At 33.0% G+C, this 16043-nt stretch overlaps 1 protein-coding gene across 1 annotated transcript in view; it reads right to left on the bottom strand.

Moving 5' to 3' along the window:
• The window catches only part of LRP1B (LDL receptor related protein 1B), a 283941-nt gene that overhangs the window by 85069 nt on the left and 182829 nt on the right, over positions 1–16043 (bottom strand). Inside the window, exons 44-49 of the mRNA XM_087925463.1 lie at positions 14074–14196; positions 11293–11474; positions 9030–9229; positions 7139–7327; positions 5980–6128; positions 5548–5641 (exon numbers count right to left, since the gene is read on the bottom strand). Of these exons, the coding sequence (XP_087781589.1) occupies positions 5548–5641; positions 5980–6128; positions 7139–7327; positions 9030–9229; positions 11293–11474; positions 14074–14196 (937 nt within the window). The remainder of the gene's footprint in view (positions 1–5547; positions 5642–5979; positions 6129–7138; positions 7328–9029; positions 9230–11292; positions 11475–14073; positions 14197–16043) is intronic.

The following is a 16043-nucleotide window of genomic DNA, read 5'->3' as shown; positions in this document are numbered from 1 at the left end:
GATTCAAAAATATTCCTTTCCTCCGGCTAATTAATCATAAGGTTCTCTTCTAAGACACAATCATTTTAATCATATAGAAATACAGTATTGAAAAACATATTGTAATATGTTTACAGTGTTATATTTCTAGAAATTTTAATCGATCATCTCCTTTCTATACTGAATGAATGGTTTTACTCATATTATTCCTGATTACATTTACTGTACTCCTTTTCGACCTGGCTGACCTTTGCTGATTTTGAAAAAAATTAAGCTTGAACAAATTACTTTCTTGGGAAACAACTAGGAAATCCCAGAGGTATAAATTGGAGAGGAAGTATACACATACACACAAACACAAAGCATAAATAAATAAATAAATTCCTAGGAGAAAAAAAACATAGCAAATGATTAGATGTTTCCATACAATGATTAGCAGGTGAGCATGACTCAAGAAAGATCTAATCTTTAAACACAATAAATTGAATCCAATTGGTATCAAAAGCTCTGTTCCTTATCAGTAGCACAAATGCTTTCTTTCATTTGATTTGCTATAAAGGCAATATGTAAAATGTATCAAAAATCAACAATCATAATTTGTACATGTAGCCTTGACTTACAGTCATTTGCTTAATGAAGGCCTTGGAAAGGGTGTTTTATAAAACATTTTTTTAATCATTGCAAAAATATCACACATCCCACACCATCATGATCTGAGTGCTTGGCAACCTGTTCATAGTTACAGCCGGTTTCCAATCACCTCATAAACCTGTGACTGCTATTTGCAATCTTATCTTATCTTATCTTTCCCTATTGGTTGTGAGAGGGCTGTTCAATTTTAACATAGATGGCCTCTTTGACTCCTCTTTCAAACCAGTGGTCCTCTCTGTCCAGAATGTTTACATTTTGGTTTGAACCTGTCTCCTGTCTACAAACCATTCCATTCAGCAGTCCCAAGAAGGTTTCACACCTATTTGCACTCTGATTCAGGTGACCTTGAGGGTATAGATAAATTTCCAAAGGATCTCAATGACTTTCAGAGAGCTATTGTTATCTCTCTCAATGATCACGTTGTTCACTTTCATGATTAGTTTGGGGTCCAAATTGTGATAGAAAGTTGAGGATTACCTGTATATTTGTTGATGTTCCTCCTCAGTAAAGTGTTTATTAGTCTCTTGTATATAATTACATTGCACTACAGTTTTTACCTCTATGTGTATAATGATCAATATTTCAAGGAACCACCTTTTGAGTTTAATATCCTTAGTAGAGGATATAACCATATGCTTATTTATCATGAAATTTTATTACTATGAATAAAGTATATTTAAAACATATATTTTAATACAACATACAGTCTAGAAATTCTCATTTATACAGAATTATTTTGAACTGTTAACAATTTCAAAACTGCATAACATAAATAAACATATAATGTATATACTAAAATGATATGGAATTTTTGTTGCCTTTGTTATTGTTTTCCTACAGAATGGATCTGTAGATTGTTTTCTAAACCTTAAGTTTATTAGTCTCATAATAGTAATCTCATGACTTATAACTCTAATTAAGAAGCATTCATTTATCATGACTTGAAACAGTTGTCCTTTTCAATATCTGTGAAGCATTAGTTGCAAAAGGTAATTAAGAGGACCTAGTTTCCCTCTAGGTAATCTAGATTTGAATGAAAGAGGCAACTTCTTACTTTTAATTTAAATTATAGTAAGGAAGATGAGTATCGAGATCCATTTCGCATCTGTTGCCTAAAAATACATTTTTCCCTCTACCCAAGGATTGGTGCACCACACTTAGCTATATCTCCATGATGGCAAACCTATGGCACATATGCCAGAAGTGGCATGCAGAGCCATCTTTCTGGGAACTCCAGCCATTGCCTGTTACTCTTCTGGGTTCCGGTGTGCGCATGCATGCAGTCCAGCAGGTCTTTGTGTGTGGGGGTGCACTGAAAACCGGAAAAGCAGCTCCTGGTGCGCATGTACACACCGGCAAGCTGGTCTTCCGGTTTCTGCCACACATCCCTGGCATGCATGCGTGCCAGAAACCAGAATATCAGGTGGCTAGCGCACGAGAGTGGGGGAACGTTGGAAACCGGGAGACCAGTTGGCTGGCGCGCATGCATATGCTGGAAACTGGAAGCTCAGCTTCCCAGCACATGCATTCACACTGGGGAGCTGCTCTTTTGGTTTCCGGCACTCCCTCCCACGCATGCCCATGCTCCCGTTTTGACACTCATTGCTGAAAAGGTTCACCAACACTGTCTTAGAGTATTGTTTATTTTAGCAGGGGAAATTCCCACTCTCGAGTATTCTACCCACTTTACTATTTTCAGGGAATGGGGAATGGGAGATCAGCAGAGTTGCTTAGTACTTGCCTAATTTGAAAAGGGTGTAACCTGAGACTATTGACTTCTTGTTGAGGAATATAAGGCAGCTAGGTTTCAGGGAATTAGTTTATTGAATGTGTGAACAGGAAGAGTTAAGATAAACCTTCCAAGACAGTGAAACAACAACCAGAAGCAGCTATGTGTTCTGAGAGGCTGCTTGCTCAACTGTGAGGGCTAGAAAGTCAATCTCCTGTATAATTTGTAATTGCAGCAGGTACAGCATATCTTGAAAGCTGCTGATTGTCCAATATACTATGTGTGGGCTAGTTAAGTGACTGTTTTGTGTCATGTAAGCATAAACTTTGAAAGAAATATAAGGGAGACCCATTTGAGGAACTGAACAAATGTATATGGAGAATGATTTTTTTTAATTTATTTTATTTTGTCAAGCAATTATAAGATAACAGGTATAAGTATAAACATAGTTATGAATACATGAAATGGATACATATAAGAAAAATAAAAAGAAACAATAGGACAGGGACGGTAGGCACGTTGGTGTGCTTATGCAGACCTCTTAGGAAAGGGGTGAGGTCAATAGTAGACAGTCTAAGGTTAAAGTTTTGGGGGTTTGGGGAAGAAATCACAGAGTCAGAACAAGAGGAATAAACAAACAAACAAACAAATAAATAAATAAAAGCCTCTCCACTGTTCTAAAAGGTAAAAGAGAACAGGAATTAATAGGAGTCTGAGATGTGCAATGTTTATAGAATATTTGTCTTTCTTCCTGAAAAAAACTTGCAAACTTGGTATAGTCCTGGAAAAAAGCCAGAGAATTAGCCTACACTTAATGGCCACACTTCAACTGATAACAAAGAAGAAGGATGTATCAGTTCAAAGAAAGGAAGCATTACAATAGAACCTGATCGTGACAGAAATATTCCATAAGGAAGACTATCAAATGGAGGAGTAAGCCCAATGGATGAGAGCAACGATCAGACATAAGAGACACAAATCATGTTCTGCCTCACTGGAGCTCAGAAATAGTTTTTGGGTCCTCTCAAAGAAAACAGGCTCTGAGTGTTCAAAAAATAAAAAAGAAGCACTGTAAGAGAGTAGATCCCTAGCACAACACAACTGTTACCGTATAAGAAGACAAAGAGAAAAGTCAATACAACTGACAGCTAACTAGTATCAGCAACTGAAACAAATGCATGCTAACATAAGTCTATTAGATTGTTGTCTTTCAGGGCCAAAGATCAGAACATAACAGAATGTCTTCTAAGAAAGCAAGTGCTTTCTTGCTAATACATGTGGGACATAGAATACTGAAGAGAAGTGATTCAAACATACCACTATAGATTTTGAAAAAAAAATATTGGGAAAAAATAAATAAAACTGTGGTGTCCTTAGCTAGGATTCTTACTCATTTTTCTAGTCCACAGAAAAAGAAAGACGAATATAGTAGATCAGTTTCTAACTTCCAAGTTGTACTGTAGAGATTTTGCTTTCCGAGACAAACATCTGAATTACCTACATGATAGATTGACTGGCACCTCACAAGAACTTATAAAAATGTATTTGACCAAAACATGACCAGCTTCATTAGAACAGTTTTATAAAGAGTGTTGGGGAGGGGGGGAGTTGCAGAGGAGGGAGGGTGAGGAAGTGGAAATTAAAATCCTGAAGGAAGGATCTCAAGTAAAGATTTCTGCATAATAAAATCTGAAAGAATTGATCGATACAGTTCATGGCTTTTCTTGTAAATATTGTAATGCTCAAAGTAAAATGTTCAGAGAAATAAACCAGATGAGTCTAAACTATAAATTGAAAGAGCCAAATATAATGTAATAGGCACAATGGAAACCTGATAGGGTGACTCTCATGACTGAAATATAGATGAACAAAAACATAATAAACAGAAACAGAAAAAACCATGTTACTCATACATCCAAATAAATGAGTCTCGCAATGCTATAGAGACTATCAGGATTAAAATAAAGAAATAAAAGTAATGCTGTTTTACGTGTCTATCACCCCATATATGCCAAAGAGGATATAGATGTTGTCTTCCCAAAGCAAATTGCTATTCTTTTGAAGCGGCATCAAATGGCAGCAATCAGAAAGTTTAATTGTTCTGATACCTATTGAGACAAGCTCTTAAAAAGCATAACTATTGTTCTTTGTTTCTTTGTATAAGTTATGTATTTTATCAACATTAGTATAGATGAAAAATTTTATTTTCCCTAAAATATTTATCCAATAAAATGTAAAACAAAAGTTACAGGCATATTTGTTTTGAGTTCCTATTTCTTTGAGAATATTCAAAATAATCAATGAAATTCATCTATTTGGTGACAAAATGTAGCCCGATATTTATTTATTTTTTTGTATTTGGCTAACATTCTAGAAGATTCTGTTGAATAAGGGTGACTTATAGTCCTAGCAAATCACTAACACAGTTAGTGCAGCTTAATACTGCTTGAGTAGGACTAAAGATAGAATATCTGAATTAAATTGTGATGCAATCTTTATATCTGGTGCTGATTTTGGACCTGTTAAACTGAATAAGCTTCTTGGGTGAGAAGCAAAACATCTTCAAGGAAAAAGTCCAGTTGCCTTTTGGAAAAAGCATATTTCAGACAACCATGACCCGAATGACTGAGAATCGCTACAGATAGACCTGTTAAGACCTTTCTTATGTTGTTGCTGAATGAAAAAGTGTGGATGACAAACTATCTATATCACTTTAGATGTAAATGAAACTTCATTGTACAAATAAATAAAAATTATGACAAATGTTGCTTGTTGTTTTCTGACATCATTTACTTCATACTTTCTGAATACTGAAATGAGAATATTGTGAAATTATCAAATGGTCAGCTGATTTAATCATATTTGTGCCACACTACAGAATATGGATTGCAACCACCCATTCTATAAGTGATTAGCAAAAGCCTAATAAATCTGTTTTATATTATTAATTGCAGAATTAATACATAGAAAGGGGTAGTAGAAAATCTAATTTCTGAAGTTCAGTTGAAACTCCTACACTTAGAAAAATTATGATCATTGTAAGAATTAAGGTACTGTATTTTTATGTAGTAACATTTTTTCATTTTCAAATGTAATATACAGTATGAAAAAATGAATATTACTTTTACAATATGATTGATAAGTCTGAAGAATAGTATTCCTAAAATATTATATTCATTTATACTTACGACATTCTTCAGGTTCATCCGATCCATCTCCACAATCATCAACAGTGTCACATTTCCACCAAAATGGAATACATTTGTCAGTCTTGCAGCGGAACTAAAGGAGAAAAGTATGATAGAAAAAGTTTCAAAATAGATATACAAAGATGTGTGTGTTTGTCTCTATATATTGTAAGTAGAATAAAAAGTCAGTGACTAGAATCTGATATACTTGAAATGTGATTTTAATTATTGTAAGCAACTTTTAAAAGTCTCATTCTTTCATGCTTATAAATCTATTGTATTTGCTACAATAATATACTTCTGAGAATTAAATATATAGTATAGTGTTACAATTTTTTAGAAGTGACACATATCTCAAAATATGTAAATATACTTAAAAGGAGATACTGAAAGTATTTTTTTTAAATCTTCCATTCCAAACAATATACATACTTGACTGGCTGTGCAATTTGATAAGCAGGTCTTATTATCAGCTGCGAGGTAAAAATTGGTAGGACAGGCACATGTGTGAGTTTTGTTTGGGGCAACAAGGCACAGATGACTACAGCCACCATTATTTAATGTACATGTATGTTTAGCCACTAGAAATGCAAACAAATAACAGTTAAAACATACCATAAAATTCAAGACTAATTCTAAAACTGTAATATTTCTAGTTTAAAGATTCATCCAACATGTCTGATACCTCCATTTTAGAAATATTATTTTTTAAAATAAGTAAGAATAATAAATTATGAAAATTGAATTGTTACCACTTTTCTATAAAAATAGTTTGTATGACATAAATCATTTTATATTCTATAAAACTAATTCAGATAATTCACCAATAACAGTTGTGTTTAGATATCTCCTCACATAAACACACAAAAAAGGAGTTGAGTGCACACTACTTGAAGAAAGTAGAGTGTACCCACAGCTCCTTTTTTGTGTTTATGTCCCAATGAAACAACCGTGGAAACATGGAGAATTTCTGCAGTGCAGACATTGTTATGTGTAAGCTTCCACCTTCCATGGAAGTTTATACACTGCATGAAAAGTTTCCCTGCTCCAGAAAATATGTGTTTGCTTTTGAAGATTGGCTTTGCAATATTATTATTGGTATAATCAAAAGGGAAAGATAACGCTCACTACTCATCATGTTGAATTCTGCACAAAATATATTGTATGAATACAGCTAAAGAAAGTTCTAAATTTGAATTACGGTGAATTCTACTCCTCAGTCCATTTCTAGTTGTCCGGGAAAGATTATCTGGAAGATGTTTCTGACCCAGGAGGAATCTGATCATTATACCAATATTAAAAATTATTCATTTCTGTATTCATTTCTACCCGCAATCTGTTACAAGAACTAGGGAGAATGGAGGAAGCTCAATAAGTTATTAAAACTGTATCTGTAATTCACCATATTCAATCATAATCATAATAGGTATTTTGAAGAGTAGCCAGTTCTCTAATGTCTATTTTACTTCTCTAACAATCTTAAACACTAAATAGTTTGTGGTTATTATCAAGCAGAATTGAGTAAAAAGTCTGGTAACAAGAAAGAGTCATTTGCTTGAATGAATATGTGACTTAAAAAATCAGTTCTTACCATTAGGCTGCCTAAATGAATGATACACTTGAATATCAGTTATGGCATGCCATGAGTTAATCAGGGCTACTTTATCTGCTCCAGAGATTTTGTGGGCACGGTTGACAGTCTTTGTTTTTCCATCTGTCCAGTATATATAGTCTTCAAATAATGTTAGAGCAATCACCCCTAGAACATGTTGATTAGGGACTGCAATAGAATATAATAACATTACTGTTTCATTTTGAGAAAGACTGATAGTTAAAATATTTTGATTGCAAAATCTACCCTAAAAGTGCCTTCTTTGGAGGCCTGGCTGTTATGCCTGAAGTTGCTTCAAAATCACCATGACTACATATTTATCTTGTTTGTTATATGTCTTTTAGTCTCTGCCTTCTTTGGAAAGACTTTTAACAGTTGTTTCACTTTTAGTTTTCTCTTCACTGAATACTTTGTGACATTTTCTCCATTTGCTGAATTATCATTCTAATCTAGTCAATCATCCTGCCTGCATTTCCTCTCTATATATTTTCAATCTGTATTTCCTTCTGCAATTCCTAAATTTCCTCTAAGTATCTTCTGAGGATAAAGAATTACCCAAAATCTGACAATCCATTAAAACAGACACTCAAATGATGTAAACTAAGAAGACCTCTTACTAAACTCTACTAACAAAGGTACAGGGCAAATATAGAAAGTCAAATTCAGCAAATGATGTGGAGGATATCTTTTAAAACATTTTCTCTCAAGAAAGAAAGGAAAAAAATTGGCAGAAATCAAAGCAGACAATCCTGGGCAGCAAGGTGATAACAGTTATTCTCTTGTGTTACTATATGGATGGAATAATTCCTGTTGAAAATACCCCAATTTTAGATATCCTCAAAGTAGTATGAAAACAATAATCACTCCAATTTCCTGTGCCAAGCAATTTAAAACTTTAAAAATCATTATCCAATTGAAACTCTGTCTACAATTAAAGGCACTTTTTCATAAGGAATTATGTTATGGATATGAATATACACATATTATTGAACAGGAGAGGGGGTTTTTTTCAGAAAAATAAAAACAGTTGTTAAACCAGACAGCTGTCAACAGCTCATAAAACTTTGTACTGCAAGTACTCAGGATAAGATATTTGAAAACACAGAGGTGGAATTAATGTAAACAATAAAGATTTATCTCATAAGATCATACTATGCAATTGGGACAACCAATGGTAATGTGATTTGTGGGATGACCAGTCAATCACTGAATCCAATATTCCCCTTTAGGTCATCCCACAGATCTGCATTACATAAACAATGAAAGCATCCCTCTCTCTCCCTTGCCCTTATTTTTATACAGTTGCCGGTGACAATTTAGTGACAAAGGAATGAACTGGTATTATTTAAATACAGAGTTTTGACATATGACATGAATAGCATAAGTTGAAATGAAGTTTTACTGATTAACTAATTCCATGTAAATATATCTAACTTTCAAATAATGTCATACTGTAAATGAAAGCATCAATTTATTAATTGGCAAAAACTATGAGAATGAATAACATTGTTAAAAAGGCAAGTGTTTTTCATACTATGCATACTATGTTGTCCTTAGCTTCTTCATATACAGCGTGTATCAAAAGTCAAGCCTCATAGGCCTAACACAATATGTTTTATTATTTGTTTTTTCACACAAAATATTCATGTACAAGAATGTCCAAAGATCAAACAAGTAAGGAAGTGTTTAGAACAAATGTCAAGCAATGTGATCTTTTAATATAATTTATGGAGTAAAATGTCTATGGGATTTGACTTTAGGTATTTGTATTGTTTTAGAAAATGTAGGTTATAAAAGAATAGTTTTCCAAATACAACAAATTTGGCAAAAGAACAAGCTGTAATAGTTTGTTTCTTGGAATGTAACTAACCTTTACTTCTGCGGGTGCCATCCATATTAGCAAATTCAATATGATTTTCATCAGCCCAGTATAATCTTCTATTGACATAGTCTATTGTAAGAGCCATGGGTCTAGATATCTCTGTTTCTATCACAATTGTCTGATTAGAGCCATCCATGCCAACTCGTCCAATATGAGGATATTCACAGCAATCAATCCAATACAAATAACTAGGAAACAAAATTCATAAATATGGTGTTACTGTGTAAATAATACAACCAGTATAATTGAAATTTTACAATCTACCAAGTTGTATGTAGCATTTATTTTTAAGTATCACATTGTTCACTATCAATGAGCTAAGTTGATAAATTCTGCTAATTCAGAACTGACAGACTCTATTCTCTCTCAAAAGAGTTGATAATTTACTTAATGTTGCTCAAAACCTTAAGGTCTGAGTTATGTTTCTTTTACTGAATTGACTTTATATATTCACTCATAAAGCAAGAGATAATATGATCTTACAATGGCAAAAGAAAAAGTGTACAATGGATTGAATTTTTTAAAATGTCCCATTCTTTCTTGTATCTTTTTTTATGATAGTTTATTAAATCAAAATCTTTCCCTGGGCAATTTAATTTACGATGTTCAGCACTGAATGGAAAAAATATTTGGAGCTAAAAAATGGCATAGGATTTTCAATCCATAAGCCAATATATCCCTCATCTGTCATTTTTTTTCAATGAGCAAAACATTATCAAATAATGCTACCCAAACTATTTTCTGTTCTGTCTCAATAATTAACCATGTATTAACTTCTCCCTACTCAAGAAAATCTGTTTTTATGATTATTTTTATATTTGTATGTTTTGTTACGTTGTAAACCTCTCAGGGCCACTTCAAACTGAGAGATTGATGGCATATAAATTTAATAAAATAAATAATAAAACATAAAAAAATAAACGATCACAAATTTCAGTGTGTTCTTTGATATTGAAAATATACTGCATCCTTTGGGGGCTACCCTAAATTTAAAGGAAAGGAAGGTATAGGTGCAATATAATTCTCCCACGTATTTCATTTCTGTTATCCCAGTCTTACCTAAATGAGATATCAGCAAAATAATTTGCTGTTCAACAATATGAATCAGCATAACATAAGATATTGATCTTCCTGCAGTTTTAATACTTTCATCTTCCAATATTGCTTCATTTAATATATATAACATATAGGTTAAATAAATAAGGAAAGAAGATACAATTTCATCTCACTCCTTTGGCAACCTGGAGTCAGTCTGTTTCACTATGTTCTGTCCATACTGTGGCTTCTTACTTGTATATAAGTTTCTCATGAGTACTATTAGATGTTCCTGGATTGCCAATTTTCTATGCACTTTTCATAATAGAATATTATGTATAGTTTCTGATTGCTATTAAGATATTAATTAAGTAAATATTGGTCAGAAAAAAGGCAATCAACATGATTAAGAGATCACATGAAGAAAATTATATTGGTCACAGGGCTTCAGTATATAACTGAGGGTAACAAAAGGATATTCATTAAAGTTTTGCTGGTTCTTCCTCACCAAACATCTGGGGAGGAACCAAATGAATGAGGAACATTGGTCAAGAAGGTATCTTGAATTCTGATTTCAATCTTATGAAAGATGAATTCAACAAATTCATTTATAAGCACAACTTCTTTGAGGTGACCATTCTTGCATTGTCAAATTTCCAGGTTTTCACCTGATATACTTCTATGGAATAGCTAATAAAATAATGGGTATCTGAAAGGGGCAAAGGATATCACATGCATCTTGACATTATCAATATGAATTATATACACATAACTTTGCATTATAATTATATTGTATCTAATTCATGCCATTTGTATAATGTCATGTACATAACATTATTTGACTGTGATTTCCATTGGATACCTATATACATTCCACAGTCACATGGAACTTCAGTGGAGATGTATAGCAATTAATGACTTTTAAATAATATTTAAAAAAAATAACTCAGCTGAATTACTTCACCTGTCATTAGTTATCAGACATTATTATTCAAATTTATGCTGGACAAATTTGTGATTATTATTTGGGGACAACCTGAAATTTTCAAATATTAAATATAACAATTATTTCCATTATCTTTCATTTTAGCTACATTAACTCCAAAAATGCTTCCCTTTAAACATTACTCTTGTTGAGAAGGATATACTTCCTTATAAACATTCTCCAAACCAGAAACAATCAATTGCACTATTAATTTGTATGATAACTCCATACCCAATTTGAGGATCTAAAGAGAGATCTCTAGGGAACTTCACCCTTTTGCTCACAAGAACAGTGGGATACAAGCCATTGATTTTGGATACTTCAATCATCCTTTTTTCTGTGTCAGACCAATAGAGATTCTTTCCAACCCAGTCAACTGCTAATGCATTAGGAACAGCTGTGTTATGAACTACCTAGAGAAATAAAAACTGTATAAGTATCAGAACATACACTTAAAAATGATGGAAAGTCCATTTTCATTTCCTTGAGATGAGAGTAAATGATTATACTACACTGGCAAATACAATTATGCAATTGGAAAGTTCTTAATTTTGAAAAATATTTGAGAGAAAATATATTAATTCTTAAAGCATACTACAATTAACCAACATCAACAGAAGTCATTATATGGTAATTTTATTCCTGTTTTACCACATGTTTATCTTTCATTAAAAGTCCCTGCAAGTTTTCTTGGCAAGATTTTTCATTACCTCCTGGTTCAAGGTCATCCAGCTGACTTTGTGCCTGAGGCAGGATAAGAACTTAGAGCTTCTGGTTTCAGAATTTATGCCTTAACCGTTACATCAAATTGTTTCTCACCACTTAAATTACTGCACTTAATTACTGTACTTAAATATTCAGTTTAGGCATATCCCGATGAATTCTTTCTCTGATGTGCAGAATCCCATCTCATATTCTTAGAGGTTTCTTCACATCCAAATACATAACAACTTAGTTACCTGCTTTTCTTCAACACATAATAGCAGTCAGCAATATGATTTACTAAGTGACACTATGAAAGATAACTATTGGAAACTTCTCAAAATTTACTTTTATAAACAGGAAAGAAATGGGTTGATGTAGAGGTAACAAAAACTATCAGCCAAAGCACTCCAAGTGGTACTGGTTGCACAGATTCTTCCATCTTCACCACCTCCAGTTCCTAAAGGTTAACCCCATTTCAGTCTATCAGTATGAAATTATTATGGACAATTTTATCAAACAAACCACCTCACTGGCTGCTGCTATATCTACAAATTTAAATTTTCTTTGGGCATGGAAAAGTAGTAGTGTAATCTTTCAGATTATAGGAAATGTAAGGAAAAAATGAACTGGGGTTGAGTATTTATCTGTCCATTCATCTAAATTATGGTCAATTATCTACTCTGAAATATTAAAAGTTCACTTTTTTCCCTAAACTAAACTTCCTTGGCAAAATTGTCTATTATCAATGTTATTTATACATAATCAGCTAAAAAAATGTTTCCGTCATCTTTTGGAAAAGCCATGACAGGCTACAGTTTAGTGAATAAAACTAAAACTATTGTGCAAAAATGAGAAAATGGGTTTGGAACAGTTCTGAAAGAAGAAAAGTATAGTTATGGATAGAAACATAATGTTGATCTCAATTCAGGCATTCATTGAGAAACCTTGACATGAATTAGGTTTGCTGAAAACTCTCATCAAGTCTAACTTTGAGTAGGATGGGAGATCTGTAAAAATACACAATTGGTTTTGAATGACAAGTTACATAAATATGAAATACAAAAAGAAAATCCTGCACAAACAAATGAACGATATATTCTTTCTGTATTATATAGGGAGAATTCCCCATTTATTTCTTGTTTTTTTCCACTGTAATCACTATATTCTTCATTTAACTCAATCTGTCTGATACTTTAAATCAGAGAATACATAGGATTTGCATTTCATTTCAATTTCCACAATATGCTTTTTTATCTCACTATTGTACATAGAGGCACTAATTAAATCATAGTTCAAAAAGAATTTTGATTTGAAATATGAATACACCTGGATATCAGTTTCTATTGTAATTAAATCAATTTCTAAAAAAAAAACTTCACCTGGAAAACAGTCTAAAACTGTCTAAAAATAAAAAGCAAAAGAATAGGGAATTATTACCAAGAATTCTTAAATAAGGTAGAAGTTCAATTGGATCAAATGCAACAGATATTATGAAATATGTCATATCCTGAATAAGCTATATGTTTTATAATCCTATGTATCAATTGTTTAATATTTTGATTAAGAACATTAAAGCAAATACATATTGGCTAAGCCTATATAACCAGCGGTGGTATTCTACTGGTTCAGCCCAGTTCGGTTGAATTGGTAACTCCAAGGATCATCTGTGAGTGAACTGGTTTGCTCCAACAATCAGCTCCTGGGCCCGCCCCAGCTCTATTCTGACCTTTTATTTCCTGGTTTTGAAGCTCAGCTGCTTCATATGGCACTGTGGATTGCCACATGTCAACTGTTTAACACACAGAGAGGGTGCAGGATTGCAGGACAAGATCAGTAGCAAAGCCTCTGTGCATGCACAAAGCGCTCCTACCAAGCCACATAATTGGCGGTAAAATTTTTGAATCCCACCACTGCTATATAACCTGCTCAGAATTGCCTCGAACTACAAGATGCATAGCAGGTAAATTTAATAAATAAATAGTGTGACTAGCTGCAAATTCTTAAAGATTTACACTAGCACAAATACAACTAAAATATATATGCTTTTAAATTAGTATTTGAACCTTAACTATTTATCACCCAAGAAAAACAATTGCAGTTGTGCAACTTAAAATCGATTTGTAGAGTAGGAGGGAAATAGTTTCATCCAGATTTAGTTACACTCTATATAAATTGAGTTAAATTAATCATGATTAATCTGTTCCATAGTTGCAATATATGTACTCATAATAAAGCTGAGTCATGATTAAAATCTATTAGCTTCTGATCCAAATAATATTTATAAATCCATGATTATTTCTAAATCACCTTGACATTATTCCCATTCAGATTCATTCGGTTAATCCTACTTCCATTTGGTCTGCTGGAATCAATCCAATAGATGAACTCTTCTTTGTAATCAAAGTCTACTGCAATCACATTATTTAGGCCCTGAAAAGGAAAAAAATAACTTTAGCAGTTGCTGTAAACAAATTAACAAAGTTAAGATAACTATTCATATCAGATTAATTATCAAGTATTAATTAAGGGGGATACTTAAAAAGGAGGGATATATCTATTTTCCCCAAATTTTCAGATTTAATTTTTATCTTTTAACAGAACTTGGAGTAGGAACACAGATGAAACTTGGGGTTAACCAACAAAAAATGTTATCCCCTTCAAGTATACTGTCAAGTTTCCAATGCCAGTCAATGGGAGAAGATATAAGAAGATGTAACCACCACTGTCTATTCTCCAACCATCTCAGTTTTTGATAGGTGGGAGACAGCATGTCCATAGGAGACTATCAGCTAAAGATGGGTTAAAAACTGAAGGCCCTCTGACCTCCATGATGATGAGCTTCCCATATACATTCCCATGTACATTGATCTTAGCTTCTTACGTATGTGCCCTGGTGGCATAATGATTAGAATGCAGTATTACAGGCTAACTCTGCTCAGAGTCTGTTGTTCAATCCTTACAGGCTTGAGATTGACTCAGCCTTTCAACCTTCCAAGGTTGGAAGTCAAGAGTGTTTCTCTTCCATAAATTTTTGATTAAAGTTCAACTTTTATTGTCAAGGTCTAGCTTTCAGGACAACCAGTCTGTATGGATCAAGGCTGTCAAATCTAACCTTCTAAATCTAGACTACTTTCCCTTCAGTTCTCAAGATGAAATACGATTAGGTGAAACAAACCCTGAAGCAAAGGAAAAAGGATACAGAGCAGCAAACAGATCTAGGGAAGGCCCTAGCTTTCTTATCATCAGTATAAAAACATACATAGTCACTGCAGCCAGCTGCCTTATACAGGTATAAATACCAATCCATTTGAAAGCTTTCTGTCTTGTTTGATGTCATGCTGTCCTTTCTGCATGATTTGATGGGAAATTTATAAAAGTATCATTGGCTGAAAGGCTGAAAAGCTTTGCCCCTGTGATTCCAAAGAGGTGGAAACTACAGAACATGTTATTTGTTGTTCCTTTTATTGAGACAGCCAAACCAAAATCATCCTCTCTGATAATATCCTAGTTACTGAGATTAAGCCTATGGTCAAATGATGGTTTTTACAGTACACGTAGCTAGGTTTTGTACATCAGCATGGAAGATCTGTTGGACATGATGAGCCAATTTTCCATTAGTCAAGTTCTATTAATTGTAATGCTAGATATTATCACATTTTCGTAATTTTGGATGTTGGTATACTTAATGTAATTTTACTGTCTATATTATAATATAGACTGCATCCTGAACATCATTTATAAATGTAAGCTTGTTTTTAAAATGTATTTTAATTTTGTCTTACACTTTATTGTATTTATTATCTATTTAGATTCACAGAGTATTCTGCTCATACTGGTTTATGATTTGGTCTAAACTGGTGTATGGTGAATTGAATACACATGGGTGAGGGATATTCTTCTGAAAGGTACTATTTATTACCTTTAATTTAATTACTACATATGACAAACTAAATATGACTGACTTCTGAAAACATAAAACAGTAATTCTCAAGAGATAAAACCTTAGAAAAATGAATAAGGAGAGAGTAAGTGGCTATGGAATCTAAACATGTTCAGAGATAAAAGAAGAATAAATCTAAAAATGCAGTGGGGTAAAGCTAAAATTAATACATATTTTAAAATAGATATCAAGCTTGCTTTAACTGTGACCTCATGAGTTCTGCTGAGTGTTCTGCTAATATGAAGAGGCTCCTGAAAATTATCTCTATTGTTTGGCTAGAAGTGCCGCAGAGAACTTTATATGACAATATAAGTTTCAGTTTAATATGAGATGACAG

Source organism: Pseudonaja textilis, chromosome 1 (assembly GCF_049901715.1).
Source record: "Pseudonaja textilis isolate UNSWEBS1 chromosome 1, rPseTex1.2, whole genome shotgun sequence".
NCBI lineage: Eukaryota > Metazoa > Chordata > Lepidosauria > Squamata > Elapidae > Pseudonaja > Pseudonaja textilis.
Note: the sequence above shows the minus strand (reverse complement) of the source record. Positions and strands in the feature narration are given on the sequence as shown.